The following is a 25,416-nucleotide window of genomic DNA, read 5'->3' as shown; positions in this document are numbered from 1 at the left end:
AGAAATGTTGTGGTTAGGGCACCGGGGTGAAATGCCATTGGGATCGCTGGCAGGCAGAGGTGCTCACGCTGCTCAGAATGACTGTTTCAGGTTGGCTTCAGACTGTGGCAGGCAGTACTTTGATTTTACGCCGTTCACGTTGGAGGGGTTTTCTCGGCAAGCATGAGGGCTAAAAACTTTTATTAAAAAGATGTAATAAGCGTATGTATTCGCGACGTACAGAACGCCAGGCAAGCTGCAGGAAGCAGTCTGCATCCCATCACGAGGGTAGGGAGTTGGCATCCCCACCGTCAAGGGAACTCTGGAAATTCTTAAAACGAAAACAGGCTTTGCTGGTTCCTGATCTGTGTTTGAGGAATGAAGAGTCTTTTGGGGGAGTCTGACAGCCTGGAAGTGTCAGACAGCATCTGTGGCAGCAGGTGAGTTTACGTGCAGTTGTCCTGAGGCGTTCCAAGATCAAATGTCTTGAAAAGGAGCCTTGGAACATTAATGGAATGTTTTTGCTTTCAACCCATTTCCAGGTAAAAGGCTCACATTTACAAGGCTGAATTCCTCCTGGACGTTTCATGTAGATTAACCACAGGTACGCAGGTGATATCGAAAGAGCCAAGAACTGAGAAGAAGCAGGTAAGTTCTGCCAACTCTCACCATTGTATCCTGAGTCTTGTGCTGCCAGCTCTGTTATGTAAAGCCCCAACCTCTGGAGGCAACTGAATATGTGAGCCTGTTTCCATTTAATAATAATAATAATAATAATAATAATAATAATAAATTTCCAGCCCTCGTGGTTGTAAAGAAGAACTTGGAAACATGACCTAAGTGTACCCTGCTGGCTCAAACCAGACAGCAAAGATAGCAAATGCCAAAATAATTTTAATTATTCAAAATCTCAAGATTTCTAAGCCTATCATGCGACTTTTGAACACCTAGAGTTTACAGCCCTGCAGGTTATAAACAGATGGCAGTGGATACAGTATAAATGTTTAGGTATTTTTGCTTGCTACGTCATGTGTTGGTTTTGTAAGCTCCCTCTCTGCATGTGATTCATCTCTGGGTGTATAAGTATTGATAAATTTGTTTGTTTTCCTTTCCTCCTGTTCTTCCTCCAAAATGTGAACTTTCTCCCCCCCTCCCCCCCCCCACACGATAATGGTGTGAAACACACAACAGGCAGTATACAATGCTAGACTTGTAACAGGTATTGGGTCTGATACGTCATAAGCCACCAGGGCTAGAAATAAGGGGTCAGTTTCTCAGTGGGTCTAAATCTTCACATGTGTAAATTGTAACGGCAGTGGCCCAGTGACAAAAATCTGTCTTGGGAACTTTTCCCTATTAAAGAGTTGAAAATGCTCCATTGTGTGCAGCATACAGCACTTATATGGGAGCCCCAACAAGTCACAAGAAATCACTGCATAAAATCCTGACATTGGAGAGGACCAGGCTTAGGTGAGTTATTTCCAAAGACGTCTGCTCACAGAGCAGAACTGAAATAATTGCCAGTGGGAACGAGAACCGATTTAGTTAGTTTGTTAGTCTGTTTACGCGCACGTACACAAGCCCTGAGAAGACAGCTTTGTAGGGAAAGAGACAGAGAGGGAGCCGGGCTAGTCTATACATTATCAAAACAAAAAAGCAGTCCAGTAGCACTTTAAAGACTAGCAAAATAATCTATTAGGTGATGAGCTTTCATGGGACAGATCCACTTCTTCAGACCAGAGCCAGACCAGAACAGACTCAATATTTAAGGCACAGAGAACCAAAAGCAGTAAGCAAGGAGGACAAATCAGAAAAAGATGATCAAGGTGAGCAAATCAGAGAGTGGAGGGGTTGGGGGGGAAGGTCAAGAATTAGATAATTAGATAAGAAATACATAATTAGATAATTTGTAGGGAAAGAGACATAAAAGAAGTCCAAAGCCATTTATAAAACCATTCCTAGCAATTTCTACATCTCTCTCTTTTTTTCTACAAAATATGTGGTTTAGTGAGACTATTTGATGGTGTGGGGATGACAGGAAGATTTTATTGGCCCTTCTGAAAGAGCAGTTGCAGAGCAGGTCAGGAAACACAAGGATAAACTTGGGGGCAGGGTGAACTTTTTCACTTTTTTATATCTTTTTCCAGCAAACATTTGAATTTTTTTCATCAGGATTTTTTAAATAAAACCCCCTTCGGCATCTAGTCAAAACCCACCAAATTGGGAAAAATTTTCTTTAACTGTTAGTGGGAATTTTTTGGGGGGAGGGGGAATTCATCAAAAATTCAAAACTGTAATGAAAAATGTTAATAAAAATAAAAATCTAGAAAATTTCAGAAAGTTTTATTCTGAGTAATTTACCCATCCTGAAATCTGGCTTTAAAAACAAAAACAAAAAACCAACACCTTTGTATCATCTGGACTATCATGCGCTATTTACATGGCTATGAGCCGTTGTACATGCCTATTATGTTCTTATGTACTTATGTTTCTGTCTGTAAGAATGAATTTACACCAGTGTATTTTGCATAGTCAGTATTACGGCCACCTCCTGAGGAGTGTTAAGTGTCACAGCTCCCCTGAATCTAGCAGAAATGCTGCAGCTTTGTGTGCGAATGTGCAGGTACAATAGATCTCTATTCAGATATGCACCTAGATGAACAGATAGAGCGCTAAACGAAACATTTATCTGAACCCTTTCACATATTTGCAGGCACAGCTGGGCCTATTTGTGCATACGTGTATTTAATTTGTCTCTGTAATACTCACTTGTATCTGCATCCATTTGTGTTTGTGTGTGGATCTGTATCTATGCTTTACTGCTGGATGGAGTCTGCCTCTGAGATTTATGAGTAGTGATAATCTCAGGGTATGTGCAAATTTACATATTTAAGTACATCTCTCACTGTGTGGGTATACATATCTGTATATGCGCCCACTTGTGTTATGCATCTGGATGTGCTTATTTTGGCTGGTGTGTGCTGCGTCTCTCTTGAGAGGAGGATCTTTGGTTGCATTAATCGCTGTGTTTTTGCGTAGCCGTCACACCTCTGAGAGGTAGCACGGCCTAGTGGACAGGGCGTGGAATGCAGAATCAGGAGGCAGAGCTCTGCCAGTGATCTGTGGTATGACCTTAAGCAACTCACTTCACCTCTGGTTCCACTCCCACCTTTCATCTCTTTTGAATAATGTCTCATGGCTGGCATGCGGGATGTCGCATAGTGGAGTGCCGCTGCTGATTGGGCCCTCTACGTGTTCGTGTAATTACATTTTATAATCATCATTGTCTCTGTGTGGAAAAGCACTCACTGACCTGTGTGTTCCCATGACCAAAAGCATGCATAGCTTTGTGCAGGTGTTTATCTCCCTGTGTGAATGGGCAGGGCAAGGGGAGAGGGCAATGAAAGAGTTATTAAATGCCAAGTGGATAGGCAATAAATCCCATTGATTTTACAAACTCCAGCTTGTCGTCAATCGCCTTCCATTCTCTATCCTGGAGGCATTGCGCCAGAGCCCTGTTTTAAACCCCTTTGCCTCCCCCACACCCCAAAAAGTGTCAATATTTTATCTGGATTTCCAACTTCGCTCCATAACAGTTGTTTGACCTCCTGACTCGGGCGAGTCACATAAATTCTGGGACTTTATTCAGAAGCTATGTTCCCGCTATTGAATAAGCAATTTGGGAGGGTGAATTAATGACTTGTGCTGCTGCTGGAAAGTCCCCGAAGAAATATTAAAATTGCTTGCAGACTGAATCGATCCCCACTGAACACCCGGCAGGAGGAGCTGTGCTTTTTAATGGCCAGGCACAGAAGTGCTGGGCAGTGGAAGGGGAATTCCAACACACACGCACATGCCCACCAGCATCCCCTCCTCCCTTGTCCTGGGTGTCATCTCCAATCACAACAAAAACCTGATTAGGCACAAAAGCTGGTGACAGCCGACGTGCCCAGTGGCTGAGAAGCCACTCGGGGATTGGTCTTACTAAGACTGTGGACTTGCCAGGATGGATGGGATGGCTCTGCGCTATGCGGTTGCTTTGGGGTTGCATTGGCTGGAGCACTCCAGCAGCAGTGTCAGTGTCGGGGTCCTGTCATGGGCTAGACAAGGTGTGCTGTTGCGTTGGACCGTGGGCTAGGGTGATGGGGATCGCGTGTGTTGCGGGGGGGGGGGCATTACGTTGCACTGCGGTCTACGGAGGAGACAGTGGCATGCGTTTGTGTTACTGTGTTGTGAGGGGAGGTTTTTGGGTCCGGTAGCGGTGCGGCTGTGATATGTTTGTGCTGCCTGTACCCGCTGCTGTTCTGCCTCGGGCTCTGGATCTGTGATTGTATTGTAATTTTCACCCCCAGCCTTTGGGCTTATGTTGGCTTTTGTGAGCGCACTTTGGGATTCCTTCTGAAAAGGCAGCCCCCCCCCCGCACCTCCCGGGGCTGGCGCTGCGCATTTGAACGGCTGCGCTCTGCGTGAGCCGGCTGGGCGGCCGTTACTGTGCATTTTAATCCCCGGTGCGTGCTTTGTAGGACTGCATGTCTGTTTCATTGATTTGATCAGGATGATTTTGTAATTGTGTGTCTCTGTGATTGAGTTAGTGCACAACTCGGCGCTCCTGTGTATTGAATAATGATGACAGGGCTTGTGTTGTTGTTTGACTGAGTAATGGCCTCGTTCCAGTGTTGTGAGTGAATGTGTCCTTCTCCTGTTTCCATGTCTCGGCTGGGCTTGGCTAGTTTACTCTCGACGATTCTTTAACGTACTCGCACGCAGCATAAACGTCTCCTCAGCACCCAAGTGCTTGCACAGGCTGTGTACAAATAGGCCTGTGTGCAAGGAAGGCCCTGGCTCACAGCTGCTTGCGCCGAAGAATTTTGTCAAGTCACTTAATTCGCATGCATCTGCAGGATCCTGTGTGTCAGTGGGCCTGCGTGCCTGGCTGGCTATTTGCTGCAGATGTCTGTAGGCCTGGCGTGTTTGTGCGTGTGCCCGTGTATCTGTGCATACATGCATGAATGCGTGTGTGTCCGTGCATGTCTGCGTGTGTCGTGTGGCATGAGTCACTGTGTGCCGGGGGGGGGAGCCCGTATACAGCTGGAGGGATGCGTTTGTGCAGGGAGCTATAGCCGTATGCAAAAACGCATGGGGTCATCTCTGTGTCTAGGTGCAGGCACTACCCTCTTTTAAAAGGCATGGTGTGTGTGAGCGTAGATCTCTGCATGTGCCTGATACGTTCTCCCTTTTGCAGCTGCACTGCACTGCATTGTCCCATGGCAACTTGGCCTCAGACGGGGCTGAAATTCAAGCCCCGTGGAAATCACTGCCAGATCTACCCCTCTGAGATCTCTATTGTTTATTTCGACGGTGATTGAGCATTGTCTGTCTTTTTGCTGCGTACTCTCGCGCCCTTTGGGGCTGAGTTCTCCCATTCATTTTGGTGCCCTCGGGGCTTGGCCTAGTCGCAGTCATCACAGGGGCACTGGAGGACTGGAACCTTGCTGGAGGGAGCCCTCAGGTTGGTTCCTTCAGCGCGGTAGCGCATCAGGAGACGGCCTGCGCTCTGGTCTAATAACCCATGGAGCCATCTGCAGGGCTGGGACTCATCAGGCCACTATGTTTGGATGACATTTCCCTGTGAGGTTTTTCCCAGGGCAACTCCTCCTCGCATTAGCAAAGTCCTTGTGACTGTCCCTGCTACCTCCCTCTCGCCTCTCCAGCCTCCCCCACTCTCTCTTCCCCTCCTGCCCCGGCTGTCCCGCACTAGCTGACCTTGCTTGCACCACTCTATCCTCAGGCCACCCCGCTAAACACACAGACCGCCCACGCCCCAGGCAGGAGGAGCGGCGTGGGCATGGGTGGGCAGGGGGAAGAGCCCTGTCTGAAAATAATTGGAGGCTGTTAAACAGAGGCACGCCGACCCGCGCTCAGGTAATGGAAATAAATTCCATTGTATTTGCATTTTAATTTTCCACATAAACAAAGGCTCAGTGTGCGCAGGCTTCACCAGAATCACTGGCCGGAATTTAATTAGAAATGAAAAGTTTATAGGGCCTTCTTTAATGCGATTAATGCACGGTTAACATTTATCACACACATATGCTGGAATCACCTTTTTTAAGCAACCACCGGCCATGAAATGAATTTCTTTTCAACTTTTTTAGTGCGTGTGAGGAAGGCTGTCTCGGGTGAGGCGGTCCAGTGAGCACACCCTGACAGCTTGGTAAACTGCGGCCGACGGAGGCTCAGGAGCCCTTAGTCACCAAGACAAGTTCAAGGTGGCTTGGAGGGAGCATGGTCTAGTGGTTAAAGTGCCAAGCGGGTTGTCAAGGGATGTGGGTTGTCGTTGCAGTTTTGCTGCACGTTAGCGGTGCGACTGAGCTGCTTTCTGACCTGTTCCCTTGGGGAGAAATGAACCAAAACAAGGGTCCTCCTACCTCAAGCCCTCAGCGTTCCAGCTCTCTGGACCTGAGTCTGACTTGGCGGTTTGGGATCTGACAGGGGGGCTATGTTCTGGTTCACGTTCTAATGCCGGTCAGGTATTCCCAGGTATTCTCTCCAGAGATTTCTGCCATTTGGATGAGAACATCTTGGGAGATCTCACCCCATCCAATCCATTCCCAAAGCTGTACGGCCTCCTGCCTGAAGCGCCAACCTGAACCAAATCCCATCGAGACTGGCCTCCACGCACTGCCCCCTCAGCCCAGCGCTAGGGAATTCAGAGGGGCTCTGTGAGGCGAAACTCATTCATGTCTGGAAAGCACTTGGGCTTTGCTCCTTGCTACCCTAGTGGTGGGCCAGCTAGAATCCAGGTGCAGAGAGACAGACGGACTGGTGATGACTTCTCCTTGCCCAGGCACAGTCAGACACAGGGAGGAAGGAGGGAGGGGTTTCACGGGGCCTAAGGACCGGGTTCCCTGCCTCACTTGCGACAGCACTGCCTCCTGCTGCAGCCAGTGATACCACATCCACCCCATGGCCTGTCTCCTCCCTCACACATTCCTGGCCCGTCCCTCCTGTGTCCTCTCCTTGGGCCCTACTTCTGTAAGGGGCTTTGCAGTCACACACACACACACACACACACCTCTCGCTGACCTGCAGACAAGCTGTGATCACAACCGCCCTGTGAGCAGCCGCTGCCCAGTGAAGTTAGGGAGCTGGCAGGGAGAGAGGGAACAGGAAACCTCTCTTGTCCCATGAGGCAGGACAGCCTTTCCTCATCTCATCAGCTGTGTCAGTTATAGGCTGTTGAGACTCTTAACCTAAACAAGATCACCTGGGTAATGAGCAGAGAGGGGGCCTGAGTCTGGACCCTCTTACACTGTATCCCTCCTCTCCCTGCCAACACCAAGACGCTCCCCCCGCGCACATCAACCCACAGCACCTGCCTTCCGTGTGGCCCCCCACCCTTCGAACACCACAGCCTAGCACACCCACCCGTGTCACGCACACTCCCTCCCACTGCCACACACCTGCTGTGTTCTGCACACTGATCCACCCACGTCATCGCAGCCGGCACACGCTCACCCTGTCCACACAATTTCAGCACACGCATGCACATGCTCTCCCGTGTTCACTACGGCATATGTACACGCTCACCCGTGCACGCTCGGCACACCCCTGTCTCTCTCTCTCTCTCTCACACACACACCCGCCCCATACCATGCCCCTAGCATACAGACTCCCCCCCGTGCTCCCTGCCACATCCACACACAGCCTCTTCTCTGCTACCCACCTCGCACACGTGCACCTCCCCCAGAGACGCAGGTGTGACGATTTCCGCATTACAACCCACACCGCGACTGACTCCTCCAGACACGCCTGCAGCACTGTCTCCAAACACACATTCGTGGCGCCACACACGCCAGCTCCCGTGTGCGTCCACACTGCGGAGATAGCCCGTGTGCACTCGGCGGGGGGAACACACATCCCCGCAAAACGCCCTTTAGCGGGGCTTCACGGCCACGCGGGCATCACCACAGGGACACGACCCCAGCAAATGCCCCCAGGCACACAGTCCATTCTGCCCGGTGTGACCCTCCCCGCTCCTTGTGCAGACCCCAAATGCATGTCCGAGTCACAACCTCAGCACTCCCAGACGGACGCGTCGCCTCACAGCCCCACCCACACGCCGCCTCTCCCGCCACGCGGCGTTGAGGAGCTGCCTCGCCGACAGACCCACTCCAGGCCGAGCCTCCTAGGCAGCGTGCCAGGCCCCAGGGTGTGCCCTCTCTCTCGTGCCCCCCCAGCTGGTGGCGTTGTCACGCACAGACCGGGCAGCTCGGCAGCTCAGCACGCAGAGGCGCTCGCCGCAGCTGCAGTGGGTGCTTTCTCTTTGGTCTGTTGAGCTGCTGCAAATGATTAGCCTGACTGCCCACTGCTTCTTCCCTTCACTCCTGCTCCTACAGGGCTTCTTTGCCCCCGGCCTGTCCAGCTCAGGAGCCATTTCCCTGCGTATGCTGCCCGCTGTCTGCTAGCTGCAGGGTCACTGTGCCCCACCAGCTGCCTGGGACCCACCCGGTGCCCACCTCCCTCTGCCTTAAAGGGGAAGGCGCCGTTCTGCATGTGTATGAGCGTGTTATTTCCTGGCACAGAACCCAGGTCAATTCGCCGCAGGGCTTGGGCCCTTGGATTCCTCCACACACCACCCCGGAACTCACTGACATGCACACCCAGGAATTGCAAACGCCGCAGGGCCGGTCCCTGCGCTCCAGCCTCCTGCGTTCTCGCGTCCCAGAGATATTCACCCAGGGCCTGAGAGTCTCAAAGCCGCACAGAGAACTGGGCCAATGCCGCCCACGCCCTCCCCATACCTCACGTGGCCCTAAGGGGACGCCGAGGGCGGCCACGGCAGCAGCAGTTACACGCACACACACAGCGGGTTTCTTTTCAGTGACGATCATCAGGCCAAGTCCTTCGCTCTGTTCCAACCCTCCTGCCACCTTTGCTTTCACAACCCCCAGGCCCCAGCGTCCCCTCAGCCGCTGAGGACAGGACAGCATCCCACAAGCCGTGGCCCTTTCAGACTTCGGCTTTGCTGTCCGATCTGCAGGGTGGGGGGGTGAGCCTCCATGCCGCTGTTCCTATTCCAGCCGGCCCCAGGCCTGGTCCGTGTCAGAGCTACACACGCAAACACACTCTCGCCTCCTCCACGAAACTCCCTCCTCTGCGCACAAACATGATCCACAGCCCTTGGTATCACCTGCCTTCTACCTAGAGGTCAACCACTGGAGTCCTACAAAACAAGAGCTGCTGTTCTCCAGCCACGGTCAGGCCACCAAATGGGCCCTGGAGAGCCCAGCGTCGTGGGGCACCAGGCTTTGGAAATATTAGCTGTAAAGAAGATCCCATGGCTGGATGGGGCTGCAGTGTTTGCTAAAGGCGCACTGGCCAGAGGGGATCCTTAGGAGAACCGTTAGCAGAGCATTGGGTCTTTATAAGCTGAGGGCTCCTTTCACAGGTCTGGCAATTTAACACAAGAGCTTGGGGATGGACAGAATCATTGGGTGAGTGTATCAGACCAGGAGGGCCCACAATGGTCAAAGGTCTCGAGCAGCGTTTCCCGAAGTGGGGTCTGCGGCCCTGTACCGGTCCCTGGAGGAAAAATACTGGTCCTTAGAAAATACAGTAACGCCTCAGGGGATGTCAGGGTTGTGCTCCACGCAACCCTCATGTAACTTGAATTTCGTAGAAGTTGGGGGGACTTAGGGGGGTGGGTTGAGGCCCTGGGAGGGGAGCAGGGGGTGCCCATGGCCAATGCTTCCCTGGGCCTCTGGGGAGGGAACGCCCGCAGCAGCTGCTTCCCCATGTCTCTGGGGGGCGGCAGGGGTAGCATCCCAGACGCCGCTTCCCTCGAGCTCCAGGCTGGCAGTGCCTGTGGCAGGGAGCCAGAGCTCTGCACACGGGGGCGGGGCGGGGGCGAGCTGGGGCCATGGGTGGGGGGCTTAGTCAGGTGGGGAGGGGTTGAGCAGGGGCGCATGGGGGGGTGAGCTGGGGCCATGGGGGTGGAGGAGCTGGGGGGGGTTGAGCCAGTGGGAGATTTTGCCACACTGCTCTGGGAAGGGGGTTTTAGCCCGCCTGGCTGCCCACGGTGGCAGGCAACTAGGTGAGCTAAAAGCCTTCCCCCTACCTGCCCAGAACAGTGCCTAACGCCACTCTGGGAGGGCAGAGGAAGGGGCTCTTAGCCTGCCCGGCTGCCTGCAGCTGCGGGAAGCTAGGACAGCGAACAGCCCAGCAGCTTCCCATTGTGCGGAACTCAGCGTTATTGCGAGTTTCACACATTGTGAAGCCACATAAAGCGAGGGTGCACAAATTATGGCTAGGTGCTATTATTATTGTGAATAAATAACAAAAAGTGCCAATTTATCCATTTTTCATTTTTATGTGTTTATATTTTTGGGCCACAAAAAGAAGTACTGGAAAAACCAGGTCCCAACAAGTAAAGTTTGGGAAACCCTAGTCTAGCGAATAGCAGCTCTGAGGGAAGACTGAAAGAATGGGGCTTGTTTAGTTTAGAGAAGACTGAGAGGGAACATGACAGAGGTTCACAAGTACCTAAAAGAGGGTTACAGGGAGGAGGGAGAAAAATCATTCTCCTTGGCCACTGAGGGTAGGACAAGGAGCAATGGGCTTAAGCTGCAGCAAGGGAGGTTTAGGTGGGACATCGGAAAAAACTTCCGAACTGTCAGAGCGGCTAAACACTGGCATCAATTGTCTAAGCAGACTGTGGAATCTCCGTTACTGGAGATATTTAAGAGCAGGTTAGACAGACCCCAATCGGGGATGGTTGAGAAGATGCCTGGGCCTGCCATGAGGGCGGGGGCTCCGACGTGATGACCTCTCAAGGTTTCCTCCAGTTCTCGTGTTCTATGATGCTATGAATGACCTAGAATCTAGCCCAACTTCCCATATCTCACTGACTACTCCTCCGCCCTCAAGCTGACACCAACAACTAACGTTAGACCACGCAGCCAGAGAACAGGAGGGACAGTGGTACACCAGTGTTCGAGGGCCCCACTATGGCAGGGAAAAGATTAAGTGAGATATCGCCAGATAATCCTGTTAAGTGACCCACACTCCAGGTGAACCCCCATCTGATACCTGTCAGTCCCACCTGGGGGAAAATTCATTTCCACCCTCCCATCAGATAATCAGACCCTGTGCGGGCGAGGTCCCCCTGCCTTATACCTCAGCCTCAACCAAAGGAAACAGTAGATCTGCTAATTGTTTGTCGGGATAACGACAGTGCTCCGTAGCAGACAAAGGACTGGGATGGTCATGGAGCCAGTAAGAAAAGGGGGTTTCTGTTTGCCAACAAATGTTGAGATTTTGAAAGGTTTTTTCATCTCACATTGGGAAAAAAGCCAACATTGTAGATTATTTTCCAAAACAAAATTCTGGGGGAAAAAATGGTTTGGGTCAATCAACGTGTTGTATTTTGAGGTCATACTTTTTTTTCCCCACAATATAAAATTATGTACATTTCAAATAGAAAAGTGGTTTCAAAATTAAAAAAAAAAATGGGACTTTTCATTCTGAAAACCTTAAAATGATTATTTTCCAATTTTTTCCTCGGTGAAATGTCTCCCAAATCAATACGATTTTGAGAAAAAAATATCAGCTGCATAAAAATGGCATTTTCTGACTAAAAACTGTTTCAATAAATGTTTCCGACCAGGTCTAGCTGGAAACCTTTCTAATTAAACAGGGGGCTGGTGGGGTGGGCCGGGTTTTGTTGTTATTGCAGACTCAACTACACAAAGCGCTGTTCAATCACGGAGTCGAGATGTTGCATAAAGCAAACGTGGGGCAGAGTAAATCAGATGATATCTTGTGCCTCAGCCTAACTTGTTTATTTGGTCCCTTATTCCCCTTTCTGGATACTTTAGTCACTTTTCCTTCGATGGATTCATTAGGGTTGTGGCTCATCAACAAAATCTGGATAGCTTCCCTTCCCGCTCGGCCAAAGTCAGAGGCTGTTTGGCTCTCCAGAGCTGATCTTGGTGGCATTTGCTGCCCCACAAGAGGGGGAAGTTTAACTCTGGGCCCTGGAGTCTGGCCTCACCCTGGGAAATGCCGCAGAGCAGCTCACGCAGGCCCGGGAACAGAGAGCGCAAGGTAACAACTGTGCCTGACTCCAGAGGGAGCACAATTGAGGGACGCAAACCCCCGCGGAGTGTGTGTGTGTGTGTGTGTGTGTGTGTGTGCGTGTGTGTGTTGGGGGCTTGCTCAGGGCCCCTGGGGAGATGGTGCCAGTGAGATTACAGGATGAGAGCAGCAGGGAATGTTGAATTTCTGCCCTGCGGACAGGGGACTGCATGAGAGGAGACCCTCCCGGCCCTGGCTTTGCCCAGTTTCGCTTTGTGCTTTGGGCCCTTTCTGAAAGGCGTGTTCTGTGTAAGAGCCAGGGGTCTGCCTGCAGGCTCTGCACACACGTACGCTACCTACAGCACCAGCCATACACGCTCCCCCGCAGACACGTGCACACCCATGCACAGCCGCACGGAATACATTTACACGCCCCACAACTCTCCAGCCCACGTACACAATTCTCTCAACCTACCTGCACTCCCACTCCTCATACGTCCCTAGCCACACCTCGCCAGGGTATTATGGTCCCTGCACAAGGACGCCGAGATATAATCCAATCAACACAAACACACCCCCGTGTGGTCCCTGTACACGCCCCCTGGGCCCACCATGACACTCACTCAGCAGACCCACAGCCCCCACCTTTTACGTGCTCACTCACACTTCCTCGCACCTACCTACACGGCTACACTCACACTCTACCCACATACGGGCTCTTTCTTTTTCCTCCCCTCCCCCCCAACAGCAGCTAATTCCCACCGTGGCCCCGGTATTGAACTATTGCGTTGTCCATTTCCCAGCGACAAGGGGTCTAGTTACAGGGTTATTGATTGGTTTTCATGCAGACAGATGGAGCCGTCCTGGTTGCCCGTTGAAACCCACCTCGCTGCAGGCTGCCGGCAGCAGCTCCGGCAAGAGGCGCGCACGAAGAGACCACCCTCCCCCCCCACTGCATCCTTCATCCGGGCCCCGGCCAGTAATAAATGGAGCCTGGCTGAGCCGTAATAGAAGCGGTTGAGTGGGCTACCTGTGCAGATGTGAGATTTATACCGCCTCGTATCTGATGTGATTGTTTTATTGAGTTCTTGGCACAGTTAGAACCCCGTTTATTTATTTATTTTGTAGCGCTAGCCAATGGTCCCCTTCCGTCTTTTCCTGAGAGGTGTCCGAGGGGAACAGGAGCGGACAAGGCTCACGAGATCTTGCGCCTTGCTATAGGTGGAAGCTTCGGTAGCAGAGCCCCAGCCATGAGCAGCTCCCTTACTCTTAGAGTCGTGCAAATCTGCAGATATCAGCATTATAGCTGCAGGTACCCACATCCACAGATCTCTGCGGGTCATTTTGCCGCTACAGATCCTGTACAATTTTTGTAGCCGGACCCTGCAAACCTGCCGATGCCTGTTTTATATCCACAGGCAGTCACATCCTCAAATGCAGATGCAGATACGTATTTTGCATCCACACAGGGCTCTGCTAATTCTGCAGGGCTGATGGGAGCCCGGCATGAATATTTGCTTAAGGCTAAAAGCACTAGCTTTTCTGTGGGCTGCTGGGGAGAGGGAGATGGAGGGAGCTTGCTGAGTTTCCAAAAGCGCCTGAGCTCAAACCCAGACAAAGGCTGGGTTTGTGCAGTGCCGAGCCTATGGGCACAACAAAAACGAGAAAAAGCCACAGTAAGTCAGCCTCTAACTTGGTACCCACATTGGGGTGCCCACAAATAACTGCAACCCTAAGACTACGTCTACACTGCAGAGTTGTTTTGAGATAACAGCTATTATTTTGAAATAAGTTTGCTACCCTCTACGCCACAAGCACGCCATTTTGAAAGGAACTGGAAAAAGTGGGCGCTTTATTTTGAAATCAGTAACCCACACTGCAGGAGGAATAACACCTCTTTCGCAACAGATATTTCGAAATAGGCACTATTAAGACACAGACTAGCGCTACGTCCTACTGACGTCCCACGGCACTATTTTGAAATTGGCACTGTGTGTCCGGACATGCTATTTTGACACGCCTTTTGTGCGTAGCTGCGATATTTCAAGATAAGAGATTTCAAAATGGCTGTTTCTAAATAGCGTATTTTGCAATAACTCTGCAGCGTAGCCATAGCCTCAATGCCCTGGACGTGAATGTTCCCAGGTGCTTTCCGCAGTACCGTGACCTGAGCTGCAGGTTGCCATCAAGTGGCTGCTCCCAGTTATTGGCACTGTGAAAATGGGAGGTTGCTTGTCCCATAGCGTGTTACCAGAAGCACCATGGTATTTGCTGTCCTTCCCAAACCCCAGCTCCGGGGATCACCCGACTAGCGGAGAGGCGCAGCTCTCAGTTTTAAAAGTAGGATGTTTCTAGCGCTTGCGGCTGTGCGAGCCAGCTCTGCGCTATAAATGCACATTGGCGTGACCACAGAACTCAGGGAGAATCCACCCCTGGCTTGGCGACACGGTTCTACCCTGCTACTGGGGTACCCGGTGTACACAGTGCCATGAAGGGAGAAGGGCTTCTCTTGCCGACATAGTTACTGCCTCCTGCAGAGGTGGGTTAACTCCTGCAGTAGGAGACGCTCCCCCATTGGCAGCAGGCCAGAGCCTTCTTCAAAGCGCTAAAGTGGTACGACAGCAGCGTTTTAAGGCCCGGCCTGCCCAGGGAGAAGCTGGGACGAGAGACCTCAGCGTGACCTGCCCCCGGCCTCAAAAACCAGAAGAGAAAGAACCTCCCTGGTCCCCCAAAGGTTGTTACTTTTAAACACAGGATTTTTATGCCCCTCACATGACCTTTGGGCCCTGACTTGTGATTTCTGAGCGCTGGGGCTTGGCAAAGCTGCCCAGTGACTGGTAGAAATGAGTCGGGACTGGGCGAACCCCCCTTTCTAACCGGCCTTTCCAACGTCAAGATCAACAGATGGACGAAGTCAAAGGGAAGGTTTCTGACTGGCCAGAGTCATTGTTGTGCATCCCACAGGGCCCCCAGCTCTGGGTGGGGTCTGCTCCAGCATTCAGCTTTGGCCAAAGTCAGCTCCTTCCGACACCAACGCCCATTGGCCCCACTGGGGGCACGGCCAGGCACGTACACTTAAGTCGCCCCTCACCCTACACAGGCTGCCCTTGTGCTGTGCTGACTGTACGCTACCTGCCAGACCCTCCGGCCTCTGGAGCACAGATATCCCTCCCTCCGAGCCAAGGCCAGTTTAATCCGGGCCAAGATCCGGCCTAGTCTCATTGTTTTCAAAGTCAAATCTTAGATTTTTTTTTTTTTTACAGAACACCAAAGCCATTTGCTCAGATGGGGCTATGGAGAAGCAGGGGCTTCTCCAGGCATTTGCTACACACCTACCTCTGGTATCAGTCATACCACCCTACCACCGAGCAGACCGATGGACTATTAGCTCACCCAGTCCATCTCCCTAGCCACGGCCCGCGTGTCGCCTACATTTTCCCATGCCCTCAGTTTTAAGTATCCCTGAGCAGTGAAGAACTCCCGTGCGAGACAAGTCCACAGCCTAACAGACTTTACTACTAGGAAATCCCATCGTTTACACGGTTTAAATGTCTCCTTCTTAATTTACTCCCTTTGCTCCTTGTATACAACCCTGAATAATTCCTTTTCTCCCTCAGAGGGGCTGAACCCTTCATGTATCTGCCGATCATTATCTTGTCCATCTATTTACTCATCTCTTGGCCAAGCTACTTATTTTTTACTCGTTGCCCTCCAAAGTCAAACGAGCTTTTCAGATAACGAGGTTCTAATAAATGAAATTCGACTGCACAGGAGTCATTCATCCAGTACTGAAATGCAGCTACCTCTTGGGTGTAGCACAGCAACCACTCGCTACGTGCACACATTTGCCTGCACTTAACTTGCAATAGACTTGCACGTTCTGGGACATCCGTCCCACATGAAGAGGGATAGGATTTTCAAAAAGCAGAAGGCCCACGCGATCTCTGAATGTACAGAGCAGGAAAGATGGATGCCAGGAGGTGACCTCTCTCCTTTCCAGCCCCATTCATTAGATCAGGTAGAAAAATCAGAGACAAGCTGATGAACTCAGTCCTTGCATCTCGGTACTACCTGGCAATGGCCAGGCGCGAAGAATATGACAGGTAAAGCGCCATAAGCAGAAGTGTATTCCTGTAACTGAAACAATATCTCCTGTGACCTCAGTGCTATGGGCCTGTCCCTTATTTGCAGTAACAGGAAGGAGCTAGCGCTGGTTCCTGAGCGACCCAGAGAATCGGGGCATAAAAGGGGGATCTGCCTTGTAATGAAAACCTCTGTGACCCTATGGATGCAACTGGCAACAGGAGCTGCTCTGACTTGAGAGCTCTCCCTGGGACTGGAAATTGAATGGAACCTGTTTAGGGCACCGGCCCCTGGCTGGGATCTGGAAAGGGTTTCCTTCGCGAGGTAGAAGAGGTGCCGTATTTTGCAACCTGAGAACGACGGCCCCTATTTATCCAGGCAGCAGACAGAGCATCAGAACAAGCACTTCTCAGACCTGCCCTCTGTCCCTAGATTACAGCACCCTGCCCACAATCAGAGGCTAGTTCACTCTCCCTGGCTGGGTTAACCTCTGGCTGCTCTGATGAGACAACCATTAAAGCGGCCGATGAGCACCAACTGTGGCGCTATGTTTTTGTGCTGCGGACACTTGCTGAGCAGGATCCGGACCGGGAGGCACCAACTTGTTTAATCTATAGACCACCCAGTAGTTGTTACTTTCGGTCTCTCTTGACCTCAGTCTCATTACTGAGCTACCCAGAGTCCTCAGAAGAACCATTATCCATCTGCCCCAGATTTCACATCTCCTTAGAGGGGCGAGGAAGCCGGTGGAAGCCAGTGCTCCCTGGAAGCTCTGCGCGGGTGCGGCCTCTCAGGAGAGACGCGGATGCTGCTCAGCTGATTAGCAGAGCGGCCACCGCTGGGCTTTTAGTTTCTACCGATGGTGCTCACGCACTTCCACAGGCCTCAGCGCACATAAAAATTATTCTGCACATGGATGGAAAAAATGAGTGGGAACATTGGCAGAGACTCCAGGACTCAGACGCAAATGACAAAGATGGGGCCGGGGACTCTTGGGAAAACTCCTCATAGATTGCGTTACAAACAGTGTGTTCTATCGGAAAGGGAGAGATGGGAGCGTGTGGCCATTAGGTAGGGAGATTAGATAAATAAGATGATGGGTGTCTCTGGGGGTGGGTGGTGAGATAGACGGATCCATCCTTGACTGATGTACATGAGCAGTGCTCCAGGATTGCATCCGTAATCATTTTATTTTGAGCTATCGAGGATCTTTTAGGCACAGCGCTGGCTGACAAAGGTAGCCAAGTAGCTGATCTCCATTTTCCAGAGGGTGAAACTAACATGCAAAGAAATTAAGTGAAATCCCCACGATCACGTCAAGGCCATGGGAGCAAGGGCAAGAAAACCAAAATCTGCCCACATGAAACTCTCTGCTCTGGCTGCTAGGCAAGACTTCCTGTGGCCATGGATGGCTTAGAGCTACATGCCCAAGATTTCACAAGCAAACAGAGTTCCAGAGATGATATAACACAAATCAATGTCTGTCTCTTTCCAGTTGTATTTATAAAAGAACATTATGAAAGGAGGCAGCGCTGAGAGCTACAATAACTAGGAATCGTCGGCCAATCATTACACAACGTAACAGAAAACATCGTCTAAAACTGATCACCTAACTCTAGAAGTGCCCGCATAACGCATACTTCTGGGGAGGGGACTGAAAAAGCTTTATCCTGCTGCCTGGCATGTGGCAGCTCAGCCGAGAGTTATCAGGTCCGGCAAACAGCACACTCAGCTACACAAACCAGAGGCACGCACCATCCCCAGAGAAACCGACAACCATGCAAACTGACCCTAATTATTCCACAGTCCTGTGACTCCTGCATTCCTCAGGTAGGGCTCATGCCTATCTCTAACTGTCCAGAAATCTGCTAGCATTGAAAGCCAGCCCAGCACTGGTGCGCGAGGGCTGCCTCGTTCGGTTCCACCCTCAGGAGACTGTGTACGACCTGAGTGTTAGGGGGAGGCGAAAAAACAGTGCTGAGAACAGAATGGGGGTGCGCCCCTCACTACCGAACTCACGACGCGGTTCCCTGATCGCACAGGTCTCAGCAGGTTATCATTCCAGGCATAACCCGGGTTCTTCGCCGTCCTCCAAAAGCAGCAAACCAAAGCTAACACCCCCGCTGATGCCAGCTTTCCACTTCCCAGCGGGAAGTGAGAGCGGACACCCCAGTTCATACCAGCGAAGCCCCAGAACTGCTAACACCAACGCGCATGCAAACCCAGCTTAAATAGGCCATGGTTACATGGCCAAAAATAGCCAGCCTGCTTCCATGTGATAATGGGAACTCTTTCTCATCACTTCAGATCAACAGTCATTGCTTGAAATGATAATTGAATTAGAACATTACGACACCCAATTCCTTCTCAATGGTATATACAATATTTATCCTACATCTTAAAGCCACACTTACATAATATATGCAAAGCGTACTAGAAATCACCCTTGTTAGACAACCACCCTTTTTTGTTTTTTGCTGAACTAGATATGTATAACGAAAACACAGCATTGCTGCATACAGGTTACACCGACATACATTTGGAAGTGGCCCAGCCGAGAGCGAATTATAAAGGTTGTCCCAAATGAACGCTGATCAAACTGTAACAGTCCAATAGCCTTCTGTTGCTGCCATAAATTTAACAGAAAATCGCTTTAAAACAGGTTTTAGGGAGATTGTAAAAATTTCATATTGACTGTTTTGTATCCTTGCACCTAGCAACCTAAATGCCTTTGTGAGGCTGAGTCCAGCTGTACCGAATTCAGAAAGAGCAAAACCAAAATTCCACTAATACATTATCAGACCCTCTTAAAATGTCCGAGATTAACTTTTTTGTACAATCCAAGACATTAGGCTTTAAAGTCTAATGTATTTCGTCTTTCTAGGGACAAAAGCTAGTTCTCATTTCCTACTAGAAAACAGGGATTCTGCTGTTTCTGAAAGATCTCATTTCTAGAGCCCCAAAATGCTGGACTTGAAACCTGTCCTCAGTGCTTGGCCGAACGCTGCCCACTGTGGACTTTAGCCAATAGTTTCGGGGGTGAGTACCCTGGTGCAAGGAAATGAAACGTTTTTGTGGCAGATTGTTTTGGTCTGAAGCGGCTCGAGGAGCTGGAAAGTTAGAGTGAATGAAGGGAGACAGTTGAGGCAGACCCGGGTGCCTGATAAATGCAGTTTGTTCACATAACTGGGCAATTTGTTTCACGCCCGTGTGATGCGGCTATTTCAAAATGTTTGCTTCCACCATGGAAGCAATTTTTAATTTTAATTCTGAATGCAACCCGGTCTCTCCCTCTACCTCTGCCCCAGCACTGCTCCCACTAAAGTGAACAGTACAACTGGTATTGTCCCGGGCAGCCGCATGGAGCCCTCGTATTTTCTCTCTTTCCTGTGCTTCTGTGGCTCTGTCATGAAACGCCGCTCTCTTCCTCCCCAGCACACATCCGAAAACGGTGCTTTTTCTCTCTCTGGCCACAGCCATTAAAGGGATCATTTCCCCGGGAGGCTGGGATTCTGGCGCCTCACACAAAGTTAAAGGGCGCATGGGAAAGGCGCTGGGCCTGCATTTGGAAAGGCGTCTTCATCACCCGAAACTGAAAAGTTTCCTTGGCAATCTCGCACTGAACTGCCACAGCGGTGCGAATTGGGGCATTGCCGTTGGGCCTAGCTGATATAATAATACGGAGCATTTGTAAAGCAATTTACACCTCCAGCGAGTTTTATGAATCTTCGCTGAGGGCCGTGCCCCAACCCCTCTGAAATAGCCATCTTAGAAGTGGGGAAACTGAGGCACCGTACTATCAAGGCAGCACACTACGTCCTCAGCAAAGGCTTGATTAAAGCTGGAAAGCATGAGGCTCTGATCCTGTGCATGAATGCAAGACTGGGTGGCCTGCTGCAGGCTGCTACCCTTCCTAAAGAGGTTACAAGTCTCTGGGGGTTATTAGGAGGTGATTTGGGCGCATGTTGCAGCCATACAGATTGCATCTTTGCCCCTCTCTGAAAGAATGTGCTGTTCCTTCAAAGAACCTGCAAGCTTTCCCCAGCTTAATTCCTTTCGGGGCTCTGGCTGCCCTTCCCCAGCTGCCTTGTAAGGTGTCTGAATGTCAAACTGTTATTATTTCACTACCTGCCTGAGAGAGTAACAGGGACCTGGAGGATTTTAGGAGAGTGTATAATTACCCCATCAGTACGATGTTACCCTGTTCATAACTTAATAACCATTTTAATACAGATGGCACACACTGGGATAATTTCCTGGGTTAGCCTGGCAGTATATTACAGAGCATGTGTGTCGGAGGGAATCTGCTATAGCCCTGCCTGCTGGCTTCAGGATAATCTGGGATAAAACCATATCATCGGCAAAATATGTAAAACGATTTGGAGAGGAGGCCAGGCTGGGAAATCGAAGCCCTTTGGGTTATTGGGCTGATTTTGCTAATCTCCCCTGGGCAGCACAAGGCAGAAAATACCCTCCCTGGGCTTCCCCAGGGTTTATTTTCCCTTCCCTTGGGTGGGCACCTAACCGGATTTTCAACCCCCCGGTTACACCTGCCACATGCACGTGTAAACGAGCGGGTGTGTGCGTGCGAGGGGTGTGTGCGTACACATGGGTGTTCAGGGTTCCCCTCCGGGTGTGTGTTTGTGCATGGGGGGAGCTTTGCCCTGCACCGGCCGCTCCCTCTGCTGTGCCTGGCCCTGCCTGTGAGTTCACACGCGAGTGGTGTCACACACCTGGTCCCTTCGCCAGGGCTGCCCGCAGCCTAGCCCGGGCCGGCCCTTCCCCCCGGCTGGCTGCCCCGAAACCCCTCCGAGGGCGGCGGCCCCGGCGAGCGGGGCTGGTTTCCCAGGGCTCAGCCCGCGCCGGCTCTCACCTGTTGATGGAGGAGACGCTGGGAACCGTGTCGTTGTCGCAGATGCCCTCGGCCAGCAGCCGGTCGCGGATCTCCCAGGCGAACATGGTCGGGTTCTGCCGCTTGTACTCGGCGATTTTATCCACCACTTTGGGGGTCGCCACCTTGGGCTTGGAGCCGCCGATCACGCCCGGCTTGATGCTGCCGGTCTCGTAGTACCTGCGCCGAGCACAGCGGTCAGGGGCCGGGCCGGGCGCTCCGTGTGCAGCGCCGCGCACGGCCAACGCGGGGGAGGGGGGCAGGGAGCGGGTGAGCGGCCCCGGCAGGCGCAGCCCCCTCCCGGCGGGGCTTGCCGGAGCCCCGGGGTTTAGGGCCTTGGCGGGCTCGGGCAGGGCCCGGCCGAGCTCCCCGCAGGGCGCTGGGGCGGGGCGGGGCGGGGCCCGGGGGTTTCCCTGCTGCCCCGGCTCCCCGGCCCAGGGGCTGCCGGCTCTGCCGCTGGCGCTGCGGGGCCGGCGAGGGGCCCAGGCTGGGGACGGGGCGGGCGCCCAGGCTGCTGCCCGGCCCTTACCTGCCCAGGATCTTGCTGACACAGCCGTGGCTGACCCGCAGCTGCCGGGAGATGTCACAGGGCCGCACTCCCTGGTGAGCCAACTCCACGATCCTTTGTCTCACCACGTCCGGCAGGGGCCTGCCGTTCACAAACACCCCCCCGAGCTGGTTCACTCCCCCATGCCCTGCTGGGGAGAGGGAAGACAAAACACAACAGCCCACGCCCCGGAACAGAGCGTTAGTCGGGGAGAGTCGGAGTCACCCGCGACCCCCAGCTCCAGCCACCCGCCGGGGGGGTGGGGGGGGCAAGGACGGGGGACAAGGGGAAGGGAGACCGGGGGACAGACACACGGACAGGGGGACAGGGAGACACCGAGACAGACCCACAGACAAGGAGACGGCCGGCCGGGGAGACAGACAGACAGAGACAGGGAGACAGACGGACAGAGACAGACGCATAGACAGAGGAACAGACAGACGGGGGACAGGGAGACAGACACACAGACAGACAGACGGGGGACAGGGAGACAGACACACAGACAGGGAGACGGGCGGGGGACGGACTGACAGACAGGGAAACAGACGGGGGACAGGGAGACGGACAGACACACAGACAGGGAGACAGACAGGGAGACGGACAGACACACGGACAGGGAGACAGACGGGGGACGGACAGACAGACGGGGGACGCACACACAGACGCCCCCCGAATAACTCTAACCCGGAGGGTGAATTTCGTAGGGACCCCCCCCACACACACACGCGCGCCCGGCGCTGCTGGCGGAGCTGGGGTCCCTTCCCTCCCGAGTCTCAGGGCTGCCTGCGGGAGCGTTCGGGGCTCTGGGCCGGGCCCGGGGAGCTCGGGGGAGATTCCCCGAGTTTCGCTTCCAGAGCCCCCGGTGGACATCCCCGCGTGTGCCGCTGCCGCTTCCCCCCGCTCCATCCCAGGCCGGCGGCGCCCCGGGCCCGGGCAAACGCCAGCCGGGGAACCCGTGTGCGCCCGGGGGTGAAGAGAAGCGGGAGGCGGCGGGCGGACTCTCGGCGCTTTTCCGTCTTCCACCGGGAGAACCGGCCCGACGCGCCCGGAGCGGGGCTCCGCTCCCCGGGCGAGCCCGTCTCGGGCCGCCGGGGCCGCTTTGCACCTGCTCGGAAGGGAAGAGCTCTTCCCCCGGCTCCCGGCAGCAGCCGAGCGGCGCCCGGCATTGACTCGGCGCAGACACCGTCCGTCCGCCCGCCGCGGTGCCCGCGCCCGAGCCCGGCCAGCGCTGCGCGGCGGGGCCGCTTCCCTCTCCCCGGCTAACCTGCCGCCGCCTCCCCGCCTGGCACCGACCCGAGTCCTGCACAAGCCGAGTTCTCCAACCCTCCCGGGCCCCCAGCCGGCCCCTCCATCCGCGCCGCCGGCAGCCGAGCCCGGCCACCGGGGCAGCCGCGGGCCGGTTCGGCTTCTCCAGCCCGCCGCGGAAAGCCGCTCGGGCCGGGGTGGTGGGAATGGACCTGGGGCCCCGAGCCCGGGCGCTCGCCGGCTCGTCTTGCGCCTGTTTGAATTCCTCCCTCCCGGGATGTTGGCTCTCAAGTTACGAGGCCGCGTTTGGTGCGCCCCGGGCTGGTAAATAATTCAAGGCGCCTTTGGTAACTCGCCCGGCGGAGGGAGCAAACGGCGGCAGATGCAAAAACGATTAAAAAATGAATAATTCACATTCTGGCACGCGGCGGGGTTGGGTTTTTTCCGGGCTGGTTTTCGTGGCGCTAGGGCCCTTTCCGAGCTTTTTCCCCCTCTCGCTTGCCGGCCCCGGGAGCAGAGCCCGTCCTGCGGCGGTACCTGCGGGCGAGCCCGGGAGGAAACCGGCGCGGGGTGCTCAGAATTGCCCGCTAGCGCGCGTGAGATCTCTCGGGGAAATGCCCCAAGGGCGGGCGGCTTTATTTATTTGTTCCCCCTCCAGACAGGAGAGAGAAGAAAAGGCTCCCAAATGCAACGGACTTTGGTTTGCTTTAAATCCCCCGCGGCGCGGTGAAAGCTGGGCTGCGCCGAGGCACCGCTCGGCGAGGGATTGCGAGGAAAGGCGCGGGGGCACCCGAAATCTTTCGCTCTTTGCCGGGGATGTGTTTGGTCGGTTTTGGTTTGTTTTGTCTCCGAGCAGAATCGCTCGGGAAGCAGCATCTCCGCCAGAGAAACAAAGCTGCCGCCGGCCCTCCGCGGGGCCTTCGGAGGCTGCGCTTTTGCCTTCGTGCAAACCACGTTTAAAAGCCGAAAAAATAGCTGCGGGGGGCCCCCTGCGAACGGCGGCGGCGGCTTTGGGGTGGCTCCGGGAGCAGCGGCGTGCAAAGTTCCGCCGGCCGAAGTCGCAAAGCGTGTTTAACGATTCGTTTCCCTCGGAGCTGTCCTGCCTTCCTCTGAGCCCCGGGGTGGCTCCCCGCGACCCGCGGCTTCACTGACAACCCTCGTCGGGGCTTCTTTGGTTGGCGTGTTTTTCCCCCCGCGGATTGCCACGGGGTTGCAAACGGAAAGCAGGTCAGGACCCCGCTTTCGTGCGCGCCAGTGATGCGTTTAAAACGCACCGCGGGGATCGGGTAAATAACTCCATTGAAAAGCGAGAGAAAAAAGGGGGTTGCGGCTTCTTAATAGCCCCCGAAAATGCCCCATTTCCCCGCCCGAGAATTGTCCTCTTTCCTCCCTAATTCGCCCTCAAAGCAGCCCCCTCCCGGGCCGGTGCAAATGCCATTTCGGCCGGAAAGGAAAAACCCACCGCCGGGGTCGCGGCTCGGCGCAGATCGATGCCTCGCAATTGCTAAAACACAAACGCAAACCGAACGGACGCGGGGGAAGCCGCCGATCGGACGGGGCCGGCGAGGCGCCCGAATGCGCCGGGACCCCACTTTGCAAAGTGGGTTCGGGGCGAGCCCCGATTTTGCCGTTGTCGTTTGTCGCCTTTTCCCCCGCGCACGCCCCGGTTCCCTGCAGGAAGCGTGCGGCTCCCCGGGCCCGCAGGAGGCGGGGGCAGCTGTGGCGAAGCCCGGCGGGGTGGGGAGCCCCCCTGGGCTGGAGCGGGGGCCGCGGAAGGAGGCATGCCGCAGACGGACGGAGCCGGGCTCCGGTACTCACGGTGCATTGCTGAGAAGGGGTCTGCCTTGCAGTGTATATCCATGGGGAGGCAGAGGAAGGGGAAGAAATCGGCTGAAGCCGCCGTGTCGCCTCGAAAACGCAACTTCAAGACTTAGGGGAGAAAGCAGAACACGGAGGAGCCCGGGCGGCGGGGCGCTGGGCCCTGCCCGGGGAGCGGCGAACTTTCCGGGCGGCGGCCGGCGCTCAGGCTTAGCAGCTTCCCAGCGGGCAGCGGGAGGCAGCGGCCGCGGGGCAGGCGGCTGTCATGGCTGGAGCGCTCGGGTCAGATCATCCCGGGCGGCGCGGGGCCCGAGCCAGGGCGCGTCTGAGGCCAGGTGAGGCGGAGGCCGGCGGAGGCGCAGGGGCCGCGGGCGAGGCGAGTTGGCGGCAGCTCGGAGCGGAGTAGAAATCCCCGGGATCGGCGCGCCCCGGAGCCCCCTCCCTGCGCCCCCTCGCCCGCCGCTGCTCCCCAGGCGGGGGCCCCGCTCCGGCCAAGGCGGGATGCGCTTGCGAGCAGCCTTGCCTGGCGACTGAAGCCGCCTCTCCACGCGTGTGTCTCTCTAAAAGCGGCAAAGCCCCCTCCGGCTCCCCCACCCCCCAGCCCACCCCCCCACGCCGGCCGGCCTCTCGCCCTCCCCTCGCCGGGAGACGGATGGCTTGTCAGACAAAGGCAATAGATTCCGACACTCTCTGATTCGCCGGCTGCGCCGCGGAGCCCGGCCGAGGAGGTCCGAGCCGCTGTCACTCGGGCGCAGCCGAGGGGGCGGGAGTCAAA

The 25,416-nt window shown here is 54.2% G+C and overlaps 1 protein-coding gene across 1 annotated transcript in view; it reads right to left on the bottom strand.

Moving 5' to 3' along the window:
• Positions 1-25,172, bottom strand: part of PAX2 (paired box 2) — a 90,013-nt gene extending 64,841 nt beyond the window's left edge. Inside the window, exons 1-3 of the mRNA XM_074999806.1 lie at positions 24,642-25,172; positions 21,561-21,729; positions 21,014-21,211 (exon numbers count right to left, since the gene is read on the bottom strand). Of these exons, the coding sequence (XP_074855907.1) occupies positions 21,014-21,211; positions 21,561-21,729; positions 24,642-24,684 (410 nt within the window). The 5' untranslated portion in view covers positions 24,685-25,172. The remainder of the gene's footprint in view (positions 1-21,013; positions 21,212-21,560; positions 21,730-24,641) is intronic.
• Between the last annotated feature and the right edge of the window lie 244 nt (positions 25,173-25,416).

Source organism: Carettochelys insculpta, chromosome 7 (assembly GCF_033958435.1).
Source record: "Carettochelys insculpta isolate YL-2023 chromosome 7, ASM3395843v1, whole genome shotgun sequence".
NCBI lineage: Eukaryota > Metazoa > Chordata > Testudines > Carettochelyidae > Carettochelys > Carettochelys insculpta.
Note: the sequence above shows the minus strand (reverse complement) of the source record. Positions and strands in the feature narration are given on the sequence as shown.